Source organism: Nerophis ophidion, unplaced genomic scaffold (genome assembly GCF_033978795.1).
Source record: "Nerophis ophidion isolate RoL-2023_Sa unplaced genomic scaffold, RoL_Noph_v1.0 HiC_scaffold_30, whole genome shotgun sequence".
Lineage (NCBI taxonomy): Eukaryota > Metazoa > Chordata > Actinopteri > Syngnathiformes > Syngnathidae > Nerophis > Nerophis ophidion.
Genome location: NW_026906952.1, coordinates 1,361,563 through 1,384,296, shown reverse-complemented (window position 1 = coordinate 1,384,296; position 22,734 = coordinate 1,361,563). Strand labels below are relative to the sequence as shown.

The following is a 22,734-nucleotide window of genomic DNA, read 5'->3' as shown; positions in this document are numbered from 1 at the left end:
ATTTTTTTTTATTTTAGCAAGAAAAAGATTAACTTACCCACTGGCTGTCTTCACCTCTTCTTTGGAATACCGTCAACCGTTGGACTCCAACGGACGAGCTGACACCCAGCCTTTTTTAAAAGGGTTAATTAGGAATCCTCCTAGAGGTCCTGCCATGGCCACGGTCTTTCTGGATCTCCGCTGACATCCGCTGGAATCCTCAGGTATATTGGTATCCGGCTCGAAGGACCAAGTTAATGTCAGGGTCAAATACCATGAGACATTATATGGACACAAAAACAGAGAATAGAAAACAAACCAGTGATTGCTTTTCACGTACGAGGAGAGAAACTGGAGCAAGTTGTCAGTTACAGGCTCCTAATTTACTCTGACACTTTCTCCAGCCTCCTCGCCTTTCTAATTCATTTAGGGAAGCCCTTTCAGTAAAAACACGCACACACAGCTGCGCTCAGGGGGGGGATTTACAGCTGTACGGGATAACTAACCCCTGTGGTGAGAATTAAACACAGGCAAATACATAGCAATAAAAAGATTAGCAACTTCCTGCATTGCTCTGGGCCATCTGCAAATTCCTCGTTTAAGTGGGTAGGTCAACCTAAGTTCAATCTAAGCAAAGTTTCATTTATACTTGTCTACAAAATGCGCAAAACAATCATATTTGAATAGAAATTTGATAACTTATTTACAATTAATCCAACACTGCCCCCTTCTTTCCTCTCTCCCCTCTAGTCCTATCCATGTCCATACCTTCCTCATACATCAGCTCACTATCCCCTTCCATCTCTTTTCAACCAGCTACCAGAATCCATAGCTGTATAATGGAGAGGTTTTGTGAAATAATAATTAAAAAAAGAATCACCTAAAAGCAAAAATAAAAATGAAATACATCTCCTCTGTTCTGTACATCATTGTCCAAGTGACATTATATTGTCATCTTCCGCTTTATGCCATTTCCTCAAGGTGACAGAAAAACATGATACAACCTGCCTATCATGTGATTCTACCATGTTGGCAAAATACAAACACACAATATATTGACATATATAACACATAAAACATGGAATTAGAAGTGAACAGTACCCATCCCTACCAGCAAGTGTTGTTGTACTGGAAACTAATTTACAAACACAACTTCATCACACACAATACTCCACTATGGAATTGTTCTTATATTAAAATGAGAAACAAATCCATCTTTGTACAGCAATGGTTTGAAAAAGGCATTTGGTCACTGATGCACTTATTGACTGATAAAAATAGTTTATTATTTGAAGATTTCATTAAGTACTACCTGCAAAAAAAAATTAAAAACAATTTAAAAAGGCTTTCATTCAAAATATTCAAATTACTGTATATCATCTTTTTTAATTATTTACTATTTCTTATTTACTGTATTTTCTCTGGAACAAAAAAATACTCATAACTTGTAAGTTTCCATTCTTCCTAAGGCAAAGGAGTTAATTTATAAAAAAAACAAACATAATTAACCACTTAAAATATTTTTTAGGATGTTGTTTTGCAATTGACGACAACACTTGTTTGTTTTTGTGATAGGGAAACAAAATAAACAGTTTATTTTAAGAATGTATGCAAAGTAAATCTCTGTGGGATGATGTACAATATTGGCTTTTGTCTGACACTCCAAACTTCGACTGATATTGATGTTTTTGGGATGTTAAAAAAACAAAAAAAAACATAAAAATATTTAAAACACAATACTGGATTTATTTGATGTATCCACAAATGTAAGTAAAAACAAAACCATCCTTCCACAAACAATTCAGACATTTTCTCTCACTTTTATATTGCATAAAGGTCTGGGGACATACATATAAAACAATCACAACACAATCATAATACACAATTATAATAAGGATAATGAATAAAATAGATTATAGAGACCCAAGAGATGATTGAAAAAGTCACACATTTTACAATTGTATAAAAGACAACTGTTCAAATGATGTATAAAGTAAATAATAATATGCTTCCTGAAGTGGTCCAGAAGATGTTTCAGATGTGAACCAGTACATATGTATATCATATAAAGGTGATAATCTATGGGATTATTAACAATTAGAAATACAAATATGTAATACTTCAATATTTCATATGAATAAGTCTAAAATTGTCTGCTGAATATATATACATATACATACACACATATATACGTACACACATATACATATATTTATATATATACACCCATAAAATGATTATTGCATGTAAAATATGTCCCGTACTGTTTATTCCCACCTTTTTACTCAAATTGTTCTGTCCGTGTTTTAATAAAAGTACACAATGTTGCATATTTATGCATGTATTTGACTGAAAAAAGCACTGTCATAAAATATCTCAGCAATAAATGTAGAAGAAATTTAAAAATATTGTTACACAAACAACAATGTCACACATGTTATATGTGCTGATGTTGTTAGAAAGTCAAAATGAAAGTCTGGACAGTTTATTTCAAATCCTGCAGTTTCATTTGCTGCTGCTGTTCTCACCAGCACACTTGTGTTTCTTACACTGGTACTTAGAACACAATCTTTCACCACACACACTGCAACTCAACACTTTCTCTCCTGGGTGTCTTCTCATGTGTGCTACAAGGCTTGATTGTCGACAAAAGATTCTGTTGCAGATTGAACAGGAATGCGATTTTTTTCCCAGTGTGTGTTTTAATGTGTACTTTCACATCTGTACTTCTTGTAAAACCTTTACCACAGATTGAACAGGAAAAAGCTTTTTCACCTGTGTCTGTTCTCATATGTCTTTTTAAATTGTTACTGTGTGCAAAACCTTTACCACATATTGAACAGACAAAAGGTTTTTCACCAGTGTGTGTTCTCTTGTGTACTTTCAAATGTTCACTTCGAACAAAACCTTCACCACATACTGAGCAAGAAAAAGGTTTTTCTCCAGTGTGTGTTCTCATGTGTCTTTTCAGATAACTATGGTATTTAAAGGTTTTGTGACAGAGAGAACATGTGAAGTGAGTGTTGTCAGTGTGACATGTCTTATCATCTTTAGAGTCTTCATCATCAGTGTCAGGAGAGTGTGACGTTGTGTCCTCACTATCTGATAGTGGAGCTAAGAGCTTGTCTGCTTGTGATCCTCCACAGTGGTCTCCATCAGCTTCTGTTGTCATGTGTTGTGTTGAGCTGCTGCTTGGAGGCTCCCCCCCTCCCCTCTCCTCACTTTCACCTTTGACCTCATCACCTTCACTCTTCACAGGGACACCAGTCACTGGCATCTTGGTGACATCAACCTCCTCCAGTCCTTCAAGATGCTCTCCCTGCTGATTGATCCTGTGTTCTTCCTCTTCCTCCTTAATGTGAGGGGTCAGTGGGTCCTCCTCTTCCTCCTCAATGTGAGGGCTCTGTGGATCCACCACTTCCTCTTTAAACTGGGGGATTAGTGGGTTTTCCTCTTCCTTTTTAAAATGGGAGATCTGAAGGTATTCCTCTTCCTTCTTAATGTGGGAGGGCTGTGGCTCCTCCGTCTGCATCCTGAAGCTCCACTTCTGTTGCTGAGGGTGAAGATGTTCTTCACAGACGTCTGCAAGACAAACACAGCATCTCTGCTCAGTCACACAATGCGTTCAGTACACTTACATCCACTTAGGAAAAACAAGTCATCGTATGAACTGTCTTGAAATCTCAGTGACGCAGAAAAACGCTGCTCTTACAACATTATTCACAGGAAAAGAAAAACAAACCAGGTTGATTGATTGATTGATTAATTGATACTTTTATAAGTAGATTGCACAGTACAGTACATATTCCGTACAATTGACCACTAAATGGTAACACCCGAATAAGTTTTTCAACTTGTTTAAGTCGGGGTCCACGTTAATCAATTCATGGACAGAACTTTTTCATATGGATAGACAACATAGTTTAAAGGGATTTTGTAATATATTATTTCACATATAAATATTAACAGAACAATTTTAAAACAGACTACACAGGCTCCTAATTTAGTTGCTGAAATATGCAGTAAAATATTAAATGATAAATAATGATAAATGGGTAGAGGTGCAACGGTACGTGTATTTGTATTGAACCGTTTTGGTACGGAGGTTTCGGTTCGGAGGTGAACCGATCCGACACGGACATATAAGTAGCGCCGCACGTTGTGTAAATAATGCACACCGAGGCACCATGAATTGATTTACGTGGACCCCGACTTAAACAAGTTGAAAAACTTATTCGGGTGTTGTACAGAATATGTACTGTACTGTGCAATCTACTAATAAAAGTTTCAATCAATCAAAAAAACAACAACACACGGCATGCTAGCAACGACTGGGATATGATAGACTGACCACACCTCCTCTTTTCACGAGATATATCCTCTTTATGGAGATGTCCAGGTGGAGTTTCTTAAATGCCTCGAATGTCCGGCATTTTAAGTTATGGTTGCGTGTATTTTCAATGTACGTTCAGGGTTAAGAAGGGGTTAAAAACAAAACAAAAAGTGGTGCACGCAGCAGCATTCGTGAGGGAGGGCCAGAGAGAGCGAGAGAGTTATGATAAACGCGCATTCGTCGCCAGGCTCTGATTTTTATCCTTTGATTAATCAGATTTAATTTTTTATTATCTATAGCAGGGGTGTCAAAAGTGTGCCCTGGAGGCCATTTGCGGTACACAGCTAATGTTTTAAAGGCCCACAGCACATTCTAAAAATACTATTAAAATAAACAAAAACATAAACAAAAGTGAAATAAAAGAGCTTAAAGGCTAAATGTAATTTAGAAAAAGTTGCAACGTTGACTAATAAAACTAAGCTGTTTTTTTTTCTTTCAAACTGTCATTGCTTAAAACATAATATTGAATCAAAATCTATTTTATTATGAATTATATCCAAGTTTCCCAATACTTCACATCAAATATTCCACTAAGAAAAATATTTTTGGTGGAAGATTTAGCAAATGTGTTAAATAAATAATTAAAAAATTTATATTTTGTTTTTTTCTTACTGTACCGAAAATGAACCGAACCGTGACCTCTGAATCGAGGTACGTACCGAACCGAAATTTTTGTGTACTGTTACACCTCTATAAATGGGTTGTACTTGTATAGCGCTTTTCTACCTTCAAGGTACTCAAAGCGCTTTGACACTACTTCCACATTCACACATTCACGCACACATTCACACACTGATGGAGGGAGCTGCCATGCAAGGTGCTAACCAGCACCCATCAGGAGCAAGGGTGAAGTGTCTTGCTCAGGACACAATGGACGTGAAGAGGTTAGTACTAGGTGGGGATTGAACCAGGGACCCTCGAGTTGCGCACGGCCACTCTTCCACTGTGCCACGCCGTCCCTATTATTACATCATTCCCAGGATTATTTTCTCAAATAAAGTAACCAGATATTAACAGTAAATAAACAAGTACATTAATAATAATTGTTTTGACAAAATAATACAATTAGAAAAGACACAATATGTTACTGCATATGTCAGCTGCCAAATTAAGAGCCTTTGTAAACAGTTTTGAAATTCTTCTATTATCAATCATATACCAAATGATATATCGTGACATATATTGTTATTAGGATATAGATTTGAGGTCATATCACTCATACCAAACATTGGTTTGCCGAGTCATTTTATTTAGCCCACCAAATATATTTATTTTTTTATAATCTTCAGATGTGTGTGTATTAAGGGTGTAACGGTACGTGTATTTGTATTGAACCGTTTCGGTACGGGGGTTTGGGTTCGGTCCGGTGGTGTATCGAACAAGTTTCCACACGGACATATTAAGTAGCGCACCACACGTTGTGTCAACAATGTACACTGAGGCACAACACACGGCATGCTAGCAATGACCGGGCTACTACAACATGTAAAATCCAGAGCTGAAAGACACTCCTGCCTCGTTAAGATCTCCCGTTTGGGAACACTTCGGCTACGCAGCGCGATACAACAATGGATAACATGGCTTCAACGAAGAGAAAGACGAACAAACGCAGCTCCCACTGCATTCAAGCAGCTTCTACTCGGCAACTCAGGCAGGGCTAAAGCGATAACAAATGCCGTTGGTGTTTTTACAGCAGCAGATTTAAGACCATATTGCATTAAAAACTAGATTTTGACACACTTCTATGGTGGAGAAACAATGAGCCCATTTATCCTCTTACTGCCAAGTTAGCCAGGCACTACCTTGCCATACCTGCTACCTCCGTGTCCAGCGAAAGGGTATTTTTCACAGTTGGGGACATTGTAACTGCAAGCAGGTCTGCTCTTTCTGCAGACAATGTCGATAAACTGATTTTTCTGGCAGAAAACATGAAAATTGAGTGAAAGTCACCAGGGTAAAATGGTGGGGAGGGCTGAAGAAAAGTTAATCTGAGGCTGAGTTGACTTTAAACTGTTTAATGTTGCACTTTTTGTATGTAGAAGTAAAGTTTTGTCATTGTATTTAATCTGAGCAACAACTTGAAGCAGTTTAATGTTGCACTTTATACGTGAAAATGTTACACTTTATATGTAGAAAGGTTTTGTGTATATATATATATATATATATATATATATATATATATGTATATGTATATATATGTATATATATATATATATATATATATATATATATATATATATATATATATATATATCTGTCCTGAGTCAGAACCTGGGGTGGACCGCTCAACTGTGCAACGGTTGGGGACATCTCTGCGTTACTGACCTGTCTGCGCTCGGGATGGTCTCTGTCTGGCCCCACTATGGACTGGACTCTCACTATTATGTTAGAAACTGGCTGGCCTTGGAACGCCTCGGGATCCCCTAGAAAGAGCTGTATGAAGTGGCTGGAGAAAGGAAAGGCTGGGCTTCCCTACTTAGGCTGCTGGCCCCGCGACCCGACCTCAGATAAGCAGAAGAAGATAGATGGATGGATGTGTAACACAATTTGATGTTTCTAGAAAACTGTGTCCAGTAGTTGATGTTGTCGCTCCTTCTCCTCTTTTGAGTCACCAACACTCACGTCATTTGTAATGTAGACATGTTCACACAATAAAAACACTTTACACTTACATTGGATCTCTGCTTTGATGTGTCGATCACTTCCGCCTCTCTTTGTTAGCAGCTAACAAGCTAAGCTAACCAGCAGGCTAGGCTAGCACGTCAAAGTGCACTCAGACTAATGCATCCGCATACAATAACAATTAATAACGACGTTTACTGCGTTAAACGACACACATGTGCACATGTACGTTGTAATTAAGACCTAGAAACCATAATAACCAAAACAACGTATTCTCCGCCAGACGCCATCTTGTTTTGTGCTTCCTCCTGTGTGACGTCATCGAGGTGTTCTCAACCGCGGAACAAAATGTTGGCCCAGCACGTGTTTCACTGGGACAATAGTGAGTGGTGCACACTTCCTTCAAACACGTGTTTCACTGGGACAATAGTGAGTGGTGCACACTTCCTTCAAACACGTGTTTCACTGGGACAATAGTGAGTGGTGCACACTTCCTTCAAACACGTGTTTCACTGGGACACTAGTGAGTGGTGCACACTTCCTTCGCCCGGCCACAGAAGACAAAAAAGAGTTGCTGGTGTAACAATAGGAAGAATATATTCCACTCCTCTCTTGTACACGCGGCTTATGAGGTAATATACATGATATATTTTCATATTATTTATCTTATTTACCTCATATGTTGTTCGAAGCTAACGTGCTAGCGTTAGCCCGCTAGCAGGCCTTTGTAGCAAATGCGAGCGTTTTTTTTTGAGGAGTGTATTTTATATGTTCTCTATGAGAATTATATTGACTTATTTAATACTTTAACTGTTTTTTGTTGTATATTACAGTCACGCTTAACATCATTAAATATTTGTTACTAGAAAGAAACGAATGTCTCGTAATTTAAGTCTGGAATAAGTCACATGGTATAATAATAATAATAATACATTTTATTTGGTATAGCGCTTTTCAGTGTACTCAAAGATGCTTTACAGGATGAACAAAAATAATTACAAATATTATTATTATAATGACAGTAGAATATTATTGCAGTGGTCTATTTTGTGTTGGTGTCAACTTTATTAACAATAAATATAAATTATGTTTGCATGCACTTCTATTCCTTTGATAACATCCATCCATTTTCTACCGCTTGTCCCTATTTGGGGTTGCGAGGGGGGACAGGGGGTGTTGGAGCCTATCTCAGCTGCATTGGGTGGACATATCATGGAAATTAAATCAACTGGTGTTTGTTATTACGAAAACACTATTTGCACAATTGTAAGCGATTAATGCTTATTCAGTCAGACTAAAATAAATATTTAATTAAATAAATGTTAAATATGAAAAATGGCTTTAATATACTGCACACAAATTGAATATGCATCAATATTTTGTTTGTAATCAAATCATGAGGTACCCAAATATTCTAATATATATATATATATATATATATATATATATATATGTATATATATATATATATATATATTAGGGCTGGGTAACGATTAAAAATTGTAATCGAAGTTAATCGCACTATTTCTCCGAGTAATCGCGATTAACTGCATTGTATACACAAAGCCCAATAATGAATTCAAAAGTAGTGTGTAGTGCACCTTTATTGGAATATTCTCTCACATGAACAAAAGGGCCAAAACATTTGTTGTGCAAACACAATTTAAATCAGTCCTTGTTAAACAGTAGCAGTTAAATAGCATATTTTATGAAAATCAACTCCAAAAATGTAAATACAAACATTTAAGCTAATTGCCACTGCCAGGGTATTTAAGTTATCCTGTTTGTTATGGAAAATAAATATAATCTACATACAAATCTCTGAGCCACAATCATAACATCTGAACAGGCAATTTCTGAGGTAACAGCAGAAACATTTTTTTTTATCAGGGTCTTATGTTTAAAAAACCTATATTATAGGTAGTGGGCTGTTTTAGGGAATGTTTGATCAAATTATCCGTAGTAGCAATATTAATAATGTTGTGTTTATTCTGCGTAGTGCACTTAAAATAATTAAGACCATATCTAGGAATTGATATGATGGGAATTTTCCGATTGTTTGCTTGGTGCTTTGATAAACTGAACGCATCATATACATGGTACTATATTGTGATGTTATGAGCCAGGGAAAAAAAGAACTACCCTACCCAGCATGCAACAGGAGTGACGAGCATGCGCGGTAGCCCGGTATAGGTTGTGTCACCATGACAGCATCTTGTATGTTGTGATATGCACGCTCTGAAAGCAAACGTTAAGAACTCAGCCAACACTCCTCGTCTGCATTATTGATAAATAGACAGACAACACAAATACTCCGCTGCTTCACAGGCCGCTGGATGTAGCCGGCAAAGTATTCCCATGCTAGCTAGCCGGTCTAGCAAGCACGCCTCATTCAGTCCAAAACGGCCCGATCTATCCACATCCAGAATTGTCTGGCGGTCGTAAGTGATCCCGGAGTGACCACGCTGTAAGCCAGCCATGAAATTTGCAGAATTGTCCGGTATTTTTGCCAAATGTTCCATCTTTAGCAAGAGCCCCTCGACGCCGGGCGACGCCATCTTGTTACGAAAAGGCGTTAACAAAATAAAAGCATGTAAACAACATACGCAAATGTGAGATAAAATAATTGTCGGTGTTAATAGAGTGATGAATTAACTCGTAATTAATTTGCCCACCCCTAATATATATATATATATATATATATATATATATATATATATATATATATATATTCTCACGCCAGCACATTCCTTAAGGTGTGAGTGAGGTTCAAGCAACATACTATCACACGGCCACACTCGCTGGCACTTGTTACACGTGCTTCGCTGCACTTCTGTTTCTTGTCTGTTGGGCTAAAAATGTTGCTTTTGCAGAAGGAAAAACAAGGAGAGGATATTGTGCGTAAAAGTAAAGCCAACCGACCACAGCTCTGTAGTCCTGGTCACCGTTGACGTGAGGTGGGACTATTTTGGAGGTGCACGTCAAGGTTGGCTGGTAGGTTGGTAGTGGGAGGAGCCAGTTGGCGTCACTTGATGCTGCAGCACAATGACACTTTTATACGTGCAGACTGACTTCATGCAGTCATGACGGTATTAAAATCCCAGCAGGAGGTTTTCTATAAGTTGTTACTTTTTAAACAATAATTAATGTAAATGCAGAAAACAGGATCAATGACACAATTCATAATAATCAATAACTGATGATTATTCCATGTGTAGAAGAACATCACCACAGAGTGGTGTCAGTCCACTTGGAAAATTTTATATTTGATAGACTAAACAACATTTGACACATCTGAGCTGAAGTTTGTTTGTGTTGTCTTGCGGACGTCCAACAGATGAACGCTCGTCAAGAAGAACGTCCCCTTCAGCAGCAGGAGGATCCACAGCCCCCCCACATTAAAGAGGAAGAGGAGGAAGTGTGGATCAGTCAGGAGGGAGAGTGTCCTGTAGGGCAGGAGGAGGCTGATGTCAGCAAGTTTCCACTGACTGTTGTCTCTGTGAAGACTGAAGAGCATGAAGACAAACCACCTGAGTCCTCACAGCTTCATCACAGTCCAAGTAAGCACAACATCCACATATCATCTAATACAATGTTTGTGACACATGTTCATCCGGGGGACACATTTATCACTAAAGATGGAGATATGTTTGCTTTTTAACACCACCATTTAAAAATGAATGCTCATCAATCATCAACAGTGTAATTGCTGGGGTGTAACCATGTGACCTAGAGGCCGTCCTCCTTACCTCACCTGGTCAAATGAAGGCAAACATTCAATATGGCTACTGTTTATTTACCTTAGCAGCACATATGTCAGCATATTTCAAAGGTTTAGTGGTGAAGATAAGAGATGTATACCAAGTACCATTTTTTTTTTAGTACTGGTTCCTAAAGGCCTACTGAAAGCCACTACTAGCCACCACGCAGTCTGATAGTTTATATATCAATGATGAAATATTAACATTGCAACACATGCCAATACGGCCTTTTTAGTTTACTAAATTGCAATTTTAAATTTCCCGGGAGTTTCGTCTTAAAAACGTTGTGTTACGATGACGTCTACGCAAGACGTCACGGGTTTATAGGAAGTATGAGCGCTGCACACACACACAGCTAAAAGTCGTCTGCTTTAACGGCATAATTACACAGTATTTTGGAGATCTGTGTTGCTGAATCTTTTGCAATTTGTTCAATTAATATTGGAGAAGTCACAGTAGAAAGATGGAGTTGGGAAGCTTTACCCTTTAGCCACACAAACACACGGTGATTCCTTGTTTAAAATTCCCGGAGGTGAAACTTTCCTATGGATCAGAGCGCGGTCAAGAGAACATGAATCACGACCACACGTCAACCAGCAGGTTTCGGTGAGATAATTGTGGTTAAAACGTCGCTTCTTACCGGAGAAAAGCTGAGCTTGTGCCATCCATAAAGCTGCCGTCGACTCCTCTGAGACACTGGCGTCAAGACACCCGTGGAGACACACCTCCGACTATCAGGTACTATTTAACTCACTAAAACAATAGCAACACAATAGAAAGATAAGGGATTTCCCAGAATTATCCTAGTAAATGTGTCTAAAAACATCAGAATCCGTCCCAATGCAATCGCGTTTTTTTTTTTTTCTAGTCCGTCGCTATCAATACCTTCAACCACAAATCTTTCATCCTCACTCAAATTAAAGGGGAAATTGTCGTTTTCTCCTGTCCGAATAGCACTTTTTGTTGGAGGCTCCCATTAAAATCAATGTGAATATGTGAGGAGCCCCCACACTTGTGACGTCATCGTCTGCGACTTCCGGTAGAGTCAGGGCTTTTCTCTTAGCACCGAAAGTTGCAAACTTTATCGTGGATGTTCTCTACTAAATCCTTTCAGCAAAAATATGGCAATATCGCAAAATGATCAAGTATGACACATAGAATGGACCTGCTGTCCCCGTTTAAATAAGAACATCTCATTTCAGTAGGCCTTTAATTATGTTGTCCATGAAGACCGTGAAGATTCTGGACTAACGACACAACTATTTGTATTTTTAATTCCAGCTGACTGAGGTAACTATGACACGTTGTCACATTGAGTTCAGCTGCCGCTGCTACACATTACAATCAGCTTTGAATGATGACAAATAAGGAAGCAACAAAAGTTTGATGTGTGTGTTATTGAGAAGAAGATGACATAACTGCATTTCACCTTGCACTGCACACATAGTTGACTTCTTTAAGACTTCAACCTCTTCTGCAAATAGGAATGCTATTTAAAATGCCTCTTTTCCACTTTTTTATTTCCACAAATGACATGTAGTACCGAAAAGAGTACCGATAAATACTGGTATCGATAAGGAATATTGATTAGGGTATCATATCCATAAATCTATAAATTTACATCCCTACTGAAGATACAAGCCAGATATTGGTCTCAAGATGGCGGCGCCCTGCTCGGCTGCGGCTGCAGAGGCTCTTGGTAGTAATAGAACATTTTGGCAAATCTACCAGTAATTTCTGTGAATTTCATGGCTGGCTTCCAGCGTGGACACTCCGTAGTAACGTAGGACCGCCAGACAATTTTGGATGTGGATGGATCGGGCAGTATTAGACCGAAAGATGCGTATACGTTGGACCTCCTCGCTATCCTGGGAATACTACGCCGGCTACATCCAGCGGCCTGTGAGGCAGCGGAGCCTAGTACCAGAGGGGACCGCAGACAGAGGAGACATAAGCGGTGGGATCAGAAACAGAAACGGAGATGCCGAGCGGGGCTAACAACAAAGCTAAAGGCTAATCCTCACAGAACGCCGCTTCCTTCCATCCTGCTCTCAAATGTCCGCTCACTGGAGAACAAACTGGACTACCTGACGCTGGATTCATATGCAAGACACTGCTGCTGGAATTTTAATTTTCCTGAGGGAACTCTCCTGAAGGAATCAATAAAGTACTATCTATCTATCTATCTATTTATCTATCTAGATGAGAGACTGCTGCGCCATATTTCTCACAGAAACGTGGCTGAAACCATTCGTCCCGGGCGAGGCAGTTAGCATCGAGGAGCTAACTATGTTTGGGTCGGATAGGAGCAGCACTCTCACTGGTAAATCCCGAGGCGGTGGTGTTTGTATATACATCAATAACAACTGGTGCAACAACGGGAAGAACGTCTCATGTCACTGCTCTCCCGATGTAGAAATATTAACTATAAAATGCAGGCCATTTTATTTACCTCGGGAATTCAGTGCTATGATCTTCACAACAGTGTACATTCCCCCCAGTGCTCACACCAAAGAAGCTTTGAATGCTTTGTGCTGCTCCATCAATGAACTGCAAACTACACATCCAGAGGAAGTTTTCATCGTTGCAGGGGATTTTAATCAAGCTTACATGAAAACAGTTTTCCCTCATTTCCATCAATATGTGAATTTTGCAACCAGGGATGGAAGCAAGCTGGACTTGGTTTATAGTAATATTAAACAGGCGTATAAAGCTGCACCACGCCCCCACCTGGGCTCCTCAGACCATCTATATGTGATGCTAATTCCTGCATACAAGCCCCTGCTGATCAGAAAGCAAGCTACAGTGAAGCAGGTGAGGACCTGGCCAGAGGGAGCAATGGAAGCATTACAAGACTGCTTCGGAACCACAGACTGGGACATGTTCAAGGCAGCCGTCACCGATAATCATAACACATGTGTGGAGGAGTATGCAAAGTCTGTGTCCGCATACATTCAGAAGTGCATGGAGGATGTCAGTGTGATCAGATTAGGGGCGGCATGGCGTAGTGGGTAGAGCGGCCGTGCCAGAAACCGGGGGGTTGCAGGTTCGCTTCCCACCTATTAACATCCAAATCGCTGCCGTTGTGTCCTTGGGCAGGACACTTCACCCTTGCCCGTGGTGCCGCTCACACTGGTGAATGAATGATGAATGAATGATTGGTGGTGGTAGGAGGGGCCGTAGGCGCAAACTGGCAGCCACGCTTCCGTTGGTCTACCCCAGGGCAGCTACAGATGTAGCTTACCACCACCAGGTGTGAATGAATGATGGCTTCCCACTTCTCTGTGAGCGCTTTGAGTATCTAACAATAGAAAAGCGCGATATAAATCGAATCCATTATTATTATTATTATTATTATTATCAAGAACATCCCCACACGGGCCAACGAGAAACTCTGGATGGATGAACAGTGAGGTACTGCGTGCAATGCTGAAGGCTCGGAACAAGGCGTTTAAGTCTAGCGACATGGTAGCAGTAAAAACAGCCAGAGCTAACCTGAACCGTGCCATTAAGGTTGCAAAGGTGCTCACAGTCAGAAAGTGCAGGACTTCTTCCAGAACCCCACGAACACTCGACAAATGTGGCAGGGCATACAGGTCATCACGGACTATAAAGCTGCCCCCCATCCCTGTGACAACAGTATCAGCTTCCTAAATGACCTAAACAACTACTTTGAAAGGTTTGAGGCACTTAACACCCCTCCGGCGAGAAAATCCATCACTCCGGCGAGAAAAAACACCCCTCGCTCTGATGAGCAGCCGCTCAACTTGGACACAGCGGATGTCCTGAATACCCTGAGGAAAGTGAACCCCCGGACCTGATGACATTCCGGGCCAGGTGCTTCAGGGATGTGCAGACCAGTTGGCGGGGGTTCTCACAGACATCTTCAACATCTCGCAGGGAGGTGGTGAAACATCTGGTTGACTGGTGCAGAACCAACAACCTGGTCCTGAACGTCGACAAGACCAAGGAGGTCATCGTTGACTTCAGGAAGCACCGGTCCAGCCACACTTCACTCTTCATCAACGGCACAGCGGTGGAGATGGTAAGCAGCACCAAGTTCCTGGGGGTGCAGATTACTGACAATATAACCTTGTCCCTACACACCGGAGATCTCGTAAAAAGAGCTCAGCAGCGCATGCACTTTTTGCGTCGGATGTAAAGAGCACAGCTCCCTCCCCCCATTCTCAGCACATTCTACAGAGGAACTATAGAGAGCCTGCTGACCAACAGCATCTCTGTCTGGACTGGAGCCTGCAATGGCTCAGACTGGAAGTCTCTCCAGAGAGTGGTGAGGACGACGGAAAAGATTATCAGGTACCTGAGGCAGAGCAACAGTCCCAGAGCATGATTGACCCCCCACCATGCTTAACAGTAGGAATGGTGTTCTTCTCTTTGTAAGCTTCATTTTTTTCTCCTCCAGACATAACGTTGATTCATAGGCCCAAAGATTTCCAGTTTTGTCTCATCACTCCATAGAACAGTTTCCCAAAACATTTGGGGTTTGTCCAGATGATTTTTTGGCATACTGGAGTCTATTTTCCTTGTGCCTGGTAGTCAGAAGTGGGGTGCGCCTGGGAGTTTTGGCATGGAGGCCTTCATCTCGTAGTGCGCGCCTTATTGTCTGGGACGAAACCTGCGTTCCCCCCTCTGCAATGTCCTGTTGTAGTTCCTCAGTTGTTACCCGGGGGTTTTTCATCACTGTACACACACAGCATCCTCTTTCTACCACGCCCAGGTAGTGTTTCCACTGTGCCTTTAGCTTTAAACTTGCCAATTATGCTCCCAACTGTGTCTCTTGGAATGTGTAATGTCTTTGCTATTTTCTTATATCCATATCCTTTCTTATGAAGAGAAATTACCTCCTCTCTTGACTTCTTTGACCACTCCTTGGACTTCACCATGTTGCAAATACACCATTGACCATCTACAAGAAGCTGAGCGTCAGTCTTTTTCAATCACTTTAATTGTTGCTCGTTATGGTTCTAATCACATCTACAGGTGTGTTCAACACCTGATTGAAAAGACCTTATTCAAATTCTGTTCTTAAGAGTTATGATCTGCAAGGGGTTGAATAATTTTGTCAATGAGATATTAAGAAAAATGTCCTTTTTTGGTATTTTGTAAAATACAGTGTTAAGATTTGAGTTGCATTTGTCTATTTGAAACATCTTTATTTGATATGACTATAAACAAAATACGGAATAAATGTCCAACTTGCTAAAACACCAAAATTGTGTGGCGGTTTAATAATTTGGATCACAACTGTATATCTGCACCTTATTGTTTTTTTTTTATCCTGCACTACCAAGAGATAATGCAACGAAATTGCGTTCTTATTTGTACTGTAAAGTTCAACTTTGAATGACAATAAAAAGGAAGTCTAAGTCTAAATATCTTATAAAAAATAAAATCATTTTTTAATTTGGATTTAGTTACTTCTCCGCTGTCCATCAATGTCTCAACACCTTTGAGAGATGATTTAATCTAGTTCATTTCTACTAATTAGCTATGTTTTGTTGATATCAAACATCAGAATCAGACATACTTTATTAATCCCTGAGGGGAAATAAACATTTTCAGCACAATCCCATTCAAGGTCAGACAAACATTCCAGGGAGACAGAACAGGATCGCTGACGGGTCTGCCAACTTGCGGCGCCCCTTGCAAAAAAGGTGAGATACATACAGGTAAACAAGTGGGGGGAATGTGAGAAAAAATTTAAAATCGGTCTCAGCCTGGGCCCTTGGAGAGGGGGTCCAGACTGAGGCCAAGGGAAAAAAACAACTTATAGCCCTAGCATACATCCCTCTTTCATGTGTAAGAGGGAAACTTCAAAGAAGACAAAGGACATTAAAAGAGCAGAGCTGATGCAACCAGACACTTCTACATACATACATGAATAAAAAGTAAAAGAAACAAATACACTGTGGTGGCTTTTGTGGTGTTCCACACCATTGTCTGTTGGGGTGAAGGGAGCTTGGCCAGAGACGGGAGCAGACCCAACAAAGCAACCAAGAGAGCCGACTCCACCCTCGGCCGCCGACCAAGTCTCGGCCAGTGTCCAGTCCGCATGGATGAGTGAGGATATGTCCAAAGAGACCGAGGTGTCCGATACCTGCTCATTCAGCCAAGACACTGTGAAGCTTTTCCGTCCCGGCGCTCAGTGCTAGCTCCGCAGTCCTGTCTCTTCATCTGCATCTCCTCCAGTCTCTCCAAACGGATTCTGGTGTGGCAGAGACCCAGCAGCCGGTCTCCATGGCCAAAAGGCTCTCGGGAGGCAGATCCAGAAGTCCAAAAAAAGCACCGCAGAAGTCACGAAAGTACCACCCCTTGTCACACAGTCCCAAAAGGTCCGGACCAAAAGGCAAAAAAAATATATATATATATATATATATGTATATATATATATATATATATATATATATATATATATATATATATGTATATAAACACATGAAAAGAAGATGGAAACACAAAAGGATGACACAAGAGCACAGAGCTCCTGCCAACAGCAGCCACTACAGGGTCACCATCTTGGGGGAAAAAAAAAAAATTGCAGCATACCAGCTACAACAACACAGAAATCGTAAAAGTTTCCTAAAGGAAAATGTTCATATTTAAATAAGTAGAGTAAATAAATCATAAACAGGATTTTACAATTTAAATGCAAATGTTGATGCTCCTCTTAGACACTGTTCTTTGTTCTCTTTCGGGTGTACAAGCAGCTGTCTTGTTTGTATGTAAGTGTTTTACTGCTGTGTTTATTTTTTTCATGAGTTTTTGTATTGCTTCCCTGATGTACCGTATGGTTTTGACATCTTGAATGTCAACGTGGGGACTGATAAAATCCTCAGAGACATTATCAGAATATATACCCGTGCAGGACAAAATGTCATGTGACTGGGTAAATCTGGACTTTTCTAAAGCATTTGTTCGTCTAACTTGTGTATTGAAGAACATTTCCCTGAGCAGCAAGAGCGGACCTCAAGGATGGAGCAGAATCAGTCACAACCCCTTATATTAAAAAGGAAATGGAGGTTCTGCAGTACCCCAAGATTAAAGAGGAAGAGGATTCAAAGCAACCCCACATTAAAGGGAAGGAGGAGCCAGATAGCTCTCACATTAAGGAGACAAATGAATCACAGCCCTCCCTTACCTTACAGAGAAAGAGGAGTCACAGCTCCACTCACAATAAAGAGGAAGAGTAGGACTCACTGACTTTTTGCTGCGTCAACACAGAAAAAGGTTAAGTGAAATAACTTAGATGTTAACTATCGGTCAATAATGCTTGTCTTTCTCTCAGACAGACAGGGCTTTACTGTCCGTAACACACACACACACACACACACGCACGCACACACACACACACACACACACGCACGCACGCACGCACGCACACACACACACACACACACACACACACACACACGCACGCACACACGCACGCACACATCGCAAAATGAGCTAACGTTACGCTAAAAGCTAATCAGCCTTCACCTCGAGGACTGTGAGCGAGCTGAGCTACTGCCTATACCTCCAGATCGTCAACGGGCTCATAGTGATGTTACAAGTAGTTGACTGGGAGGTGTTTATTATGATATGGGGATCGTCCGCTGCATTATGCTCACCTGCTGAACACCTTTCTGCTAACATGCACCGTCTCTCCTCTCTGCCTGCCTCTGCCGTGAGCCCTGATTCCATGCACTCTGAATACGCACTGCTGATTGGCTCTTACCGCTTTGCCTGTAACCAATCAGATGGTTGTGTGGGTGGGACAATGGTGGGGGCTGCAGAGACATAGTGACAGAGACAGAGGCAGTACGAAGCGTACCAGCTTGTTAAGACTTTAGTTTAGCACAAAATGATAATATCAATACGTCTAATGAAGTCAAATACAAATAAGGCAACCAGAGAAGTATCCTACACTTCTCTTTTGTAAAGTAAATGTGAACATGCGATATGGGCATCTACATCGACTATATGATTTGCCTGAGAAGCCGGACAGGACAAAAAAAAACCAAAAATGTTTTGGTTTTTTTAAGACTTTAGTTTAGGCGGTGGGTAATGTGTTGATGTTGTTAAGGTGGCCTGGCAGTATAGCTCGGTTGGTAGCGCGGCCATGCCAGCAACTTGAGGGTTCCAGGTTCAATCCCAGCTTCTGCCATCTGAGCCATTGTGTCCTTGGGCAAGACACTTTACCCACCTGCTCCCAGTGCCACCCACATTGGTTTAAATGTACACTTCCACGTGATGTAGAACAGTAGTCCCACATTTTAAACATACACACACATCTAAAGAATATAAAAATAAATATATTTGGTGGGCCAAACAAAATGACTCGGGGAAACAATGTTTGGTATGGGCCATATGACTTAAAATCTATATCTTAATAACAATATATGTTACGATATATCATTTGGTATATGATTGCTAATAGAAGAATTTCAAAATGGGTTACAAAAGCTCCTAATTTGGCAGCTGACATATGCAGTAACATATTGTGTCATTTATAATTGTATTAATTTGGCGAAACAATTATTATTAATGTACTTGTTTATTTACTGTTAATATCTGGTTGCTTTATTTGAGAAAATAATACTGGAAATGATGAAATATTTTACTGCATATTTCATCAACTAAATTAGGAGCCTGTGTAGCCTGTTTTAAAACGGTTCTATTAATAATTCTATAAGAAATAATATATGACAGAATCAATTTTAAACCATCAACCGTCAATCCATTGTAGAAAGTCCTGTTGTGCTGGTTTGTTTTTCCTTTCCTGTGAATAATGTTGTAAAGAGCAGCGTGTTTGTGCGTCACTGAGATTTCAAGACAGTTCATACGATAACTTGTTTTTCCTAAGTGCATGTAAAAGTACTGAATGCATTGTGTGACTGAGCACAGATGGATGTTTCTAAAACGTGTTTGTCTTCTTGTGGCCTGCAGATGTCTGTGAAGAACATCTTCTCCCTGAGCAACAGAAGTGGAGCTTCAGGATGGAGCCACAGCCCTCCCACATTAAAAAGGAAAAGAAACACCCACTGATCCCCCATTTTAAAGCGGAAGAGGATGACCCACTGACCACTCACATCAAAGAGGAAGAGGAGGACTCATTGACCCCCAATTTTAAAAAGGAAGAGGAGAAGCCACTAATAACCCATTTTAAAGAGGAAGAGGAGGACCTACTGACCCCTTACTTTAAAGAGGAAGAGGAGGACCAAGAGCCGCCGCACATCAAAGAGGAAGAGGAGGAAGAGGGCATCAGTCAGCCTAAATGGTTGGAGGAGTTCCCAGTGACTGGTGTCCCTGTGAAGAGTGAAGATGATGAGGTGAAAGGTGAAAGTGAGGAGAGGGGAGGGGGGGAGCCTCCAAGCAGCAGCTCAACACAACACATGACAACAGAAGCTGATGGAGACCACTGTGGAGGATCACAAGCAGACAAGCTCTTAGCTCCACTATCAGATAGTGAGGACACAACGTCACACTCTCCTGACACTGATGATGAAGACTCTAAAGATGATAAGACATGTCACACTGACAACACTCACTTCACTTGTTCTCACTGTCACAAAACCTTTAAATACCATTGTCGTCTAAAATCACACATGAGAACACACACTGGAGAAAAACCTTTCTCTTGTTCAATCTGTGGTAAAGGTTTTACAGTAGGTCATAGTTTGAAAGTACACATGAGAACACACACTTGTGAAAAACGTTTTTCCTGTTCAACCTGTGGTAAAGGTTTTACACAAAGTCAGAGTTTGAAAATACATATTAGAACACACACTAGAGAAAAACCTTTTTCTTGTTCACTCTGTAGTAAAGGTTTTACACAAAGTATCAATTTGAAGGTACACATGAGAACACACACCAGTGAAAAACCTTTTTCCTGTTCAATCTGTGGTAAAGGTTTTAGAGAAAGTCAACATTTGAAAGTACACATGAGAACACACACTGGTGAAAAACCTTTTTCATGTTCAAACTGCGGTAAACATTTTACTCAGAGGCCAGATTTAAAAGTACACATGAGAACACACACTGGAGAAAAACCTTTTTCATGTTCTATCTGTGGTAAAGATTTTACTCAGAGGCCACATTTGAAAGTACACATGAGAACACACACTGGAGAAAAACCTTTTTCATGTTCAATCTGCGGTAAAGATTTTACTCGAAGGGAAAATTTCAAAAAGCACATGAGAATACACACTGGAGAAAAACCTTTTCCTGTTCAATCTGCAGTAAATATTTTGCGCAACGGCACTATTTGAAAGAACACGTGAGAACACACACTCGAGAAAAACCTTTTACATGTTCAGTATGTTGTAAAAGTTTTTTACAAAGTCAGCATTTGAAAAGACACATGAGAAGACACCCAGGAGAGAAAGTGTTGAGTTGCAGTGTGTGTGGTGAAAGATTGTCTTCTAAGTACCAGTGTAAGAAACACAAGTGTGCTGGTGAGAACAGCAGCAGCAAATGAAACTGCAGGATTTGAAATAAACTGTCCAGACTTTAACTTTGACCTTCTAAAAACATCAGCACATAGTTTCTAAGATTTATAGATGAGATATTTTAGATTATTACCTTTTTTCAGTCAAGTACTACACATGACAAGTGTTTTTTAAAGTTGTTCATGATTTATCCCCCTTTTTTAGAATTCCTCAAACATTATCAATTTCAGAAAACATGGGAACGTTTGGAATGTTTGGGAAAAGTTAATTATGTACATCATCCCACAGAGCTTTACTGTACATCCATCCATTTGTTCTACCACTTGTCTCTTTCATTTTATATGTATAGCATTTAATCACATACTTGTCCGCCAAAGGGTGTTGCGTTTTGGAGGAACTCCTTCTGTCAGAGTGCTGTTCACACTTCTTTTACTGCGGAAATCTACTCACAAAAACAATCCAAACAGTAGGAAACAAAAAACAATGGTGCGAAAAAGAGAAGACTAAATGTGCATTTTGGAAAAAATAACAAAAGCTACTTCTATACAAAAATGAACTAAACTTGGTTTGGAGTTACAAGACGTGCACAATACACAACAACACCAAGATGGATGGCACTGGGAATGGCCAAGGTAGCAAAATACTCAAAGCATGGAATCAACTGGCGTGGAGTAGAATCGCCGAGTGCCATCCAGCTGTCAAGGTGCTGCTTAAGTAGCACCAGGGTCAATTGGAAGCAGCTGTGCACGTCCCACAACTCCGCCCACAAAGGCAACACAGGAACTCTAGGAGGAAGGAGAAATGTAAGAACAAGGTCAACTGCACCAAAAGACGAAAACTGACTGTTGGAGCCAAATTTCCTTATTTGCTTATATTGTTTTTATTTAGTTTTCTCTGATTGATTGCTGGCTTCAGTTCATGCTGAATTTCCCTTTCTGCAGATTGCTCCGCCCACTTCCTGTTGAGAACCAGGAAGTGTCGACAGGGATGGGACTGTTGCTATGGTGCGGTTGCCATGGTAGCCTCCTTTAATTGTGTTCAGCTGGGAACACTGGGGGGTGATTGCATGGAGGACAAACAGTTTTGGAGCGTGTGGTGTGGTGTGTGGTCAGGTCTCACTGCTGTGACAATGTGCCATTCAAGCCAAGGTCAGCATACATAATGTTCTAGAACCTACTTTTCATTTCATTTTGATAGCTTGGAATAAAGGGATTGTCATATCCAAACACATTTCTACAGTACTGGACATTCAATCATCAAAATGGTCAACACAGTATCAGTATCAGTATCAGCCCAAAGATAAGTGCTGTACAATGACAATAAAATGCCTCGTAGCCGATTATACAAATGTGATCAATTCATCTTGATATTTTCCTGCCACAGTGAATAGGTTTCCCTTTTTAAAGGGCAAATTCCTCCCAGGGTATTTTGTCCTAATGACTGTCTGGATAAAGGGAGGAGAATATAATTCAGGAAAACAATTTATTTTACTAATAAACTAGATTAAGTAACACATTTTTACAGTTAG

General features: G+C 40.3%; 1 protein-coding gene across 1 annotated transcript; it reads left to right on the top strand.

The window, feature by feature from the left end:
- Window positions 1-7,493: 7,493 nt before the first annotated feature.
- On the top strand, window positions 7,494-21,161 carry LOC133546470 (oocyte zinc finger protein XlCOF22-like). Its single transcript, XM_061892236.1, has 3 exons — window positions 7,494-7,626; window positions 10,332-10,554; window positions 19,705-21,161. Exons 2-3 carry the CDS (start codon window positions 10,332-10,334, stop codon window positions 21,024-21,026), a joined length of 1,545 nt encoding a protein of 514 aa, XP_061748220.1. The 5' UTR covers window positions 7,494-7,626; the 3' UTR covers window positions 21,027-21,161.
- The last annotated feature ends 1,573 nt before the right edge of the window (window positions 21,162-22,734 follow it).

Coding starts and splice junctions, on each gene's coding strand:
- LOC133546470 (XM_061892236.1), top strand. CDS start 10,332: ATGAACGCTCGTCAAGAAGAACGTCCCCTTCAGCAGCAGGAGGATCCA. Junction 10,555..19,704: donor ACAGCTTCATCACAGTCCAA/GTAAGCACAACA, acceptor TGTGGCCTGCAG/ATGTCTGTGAAGAACATCTT.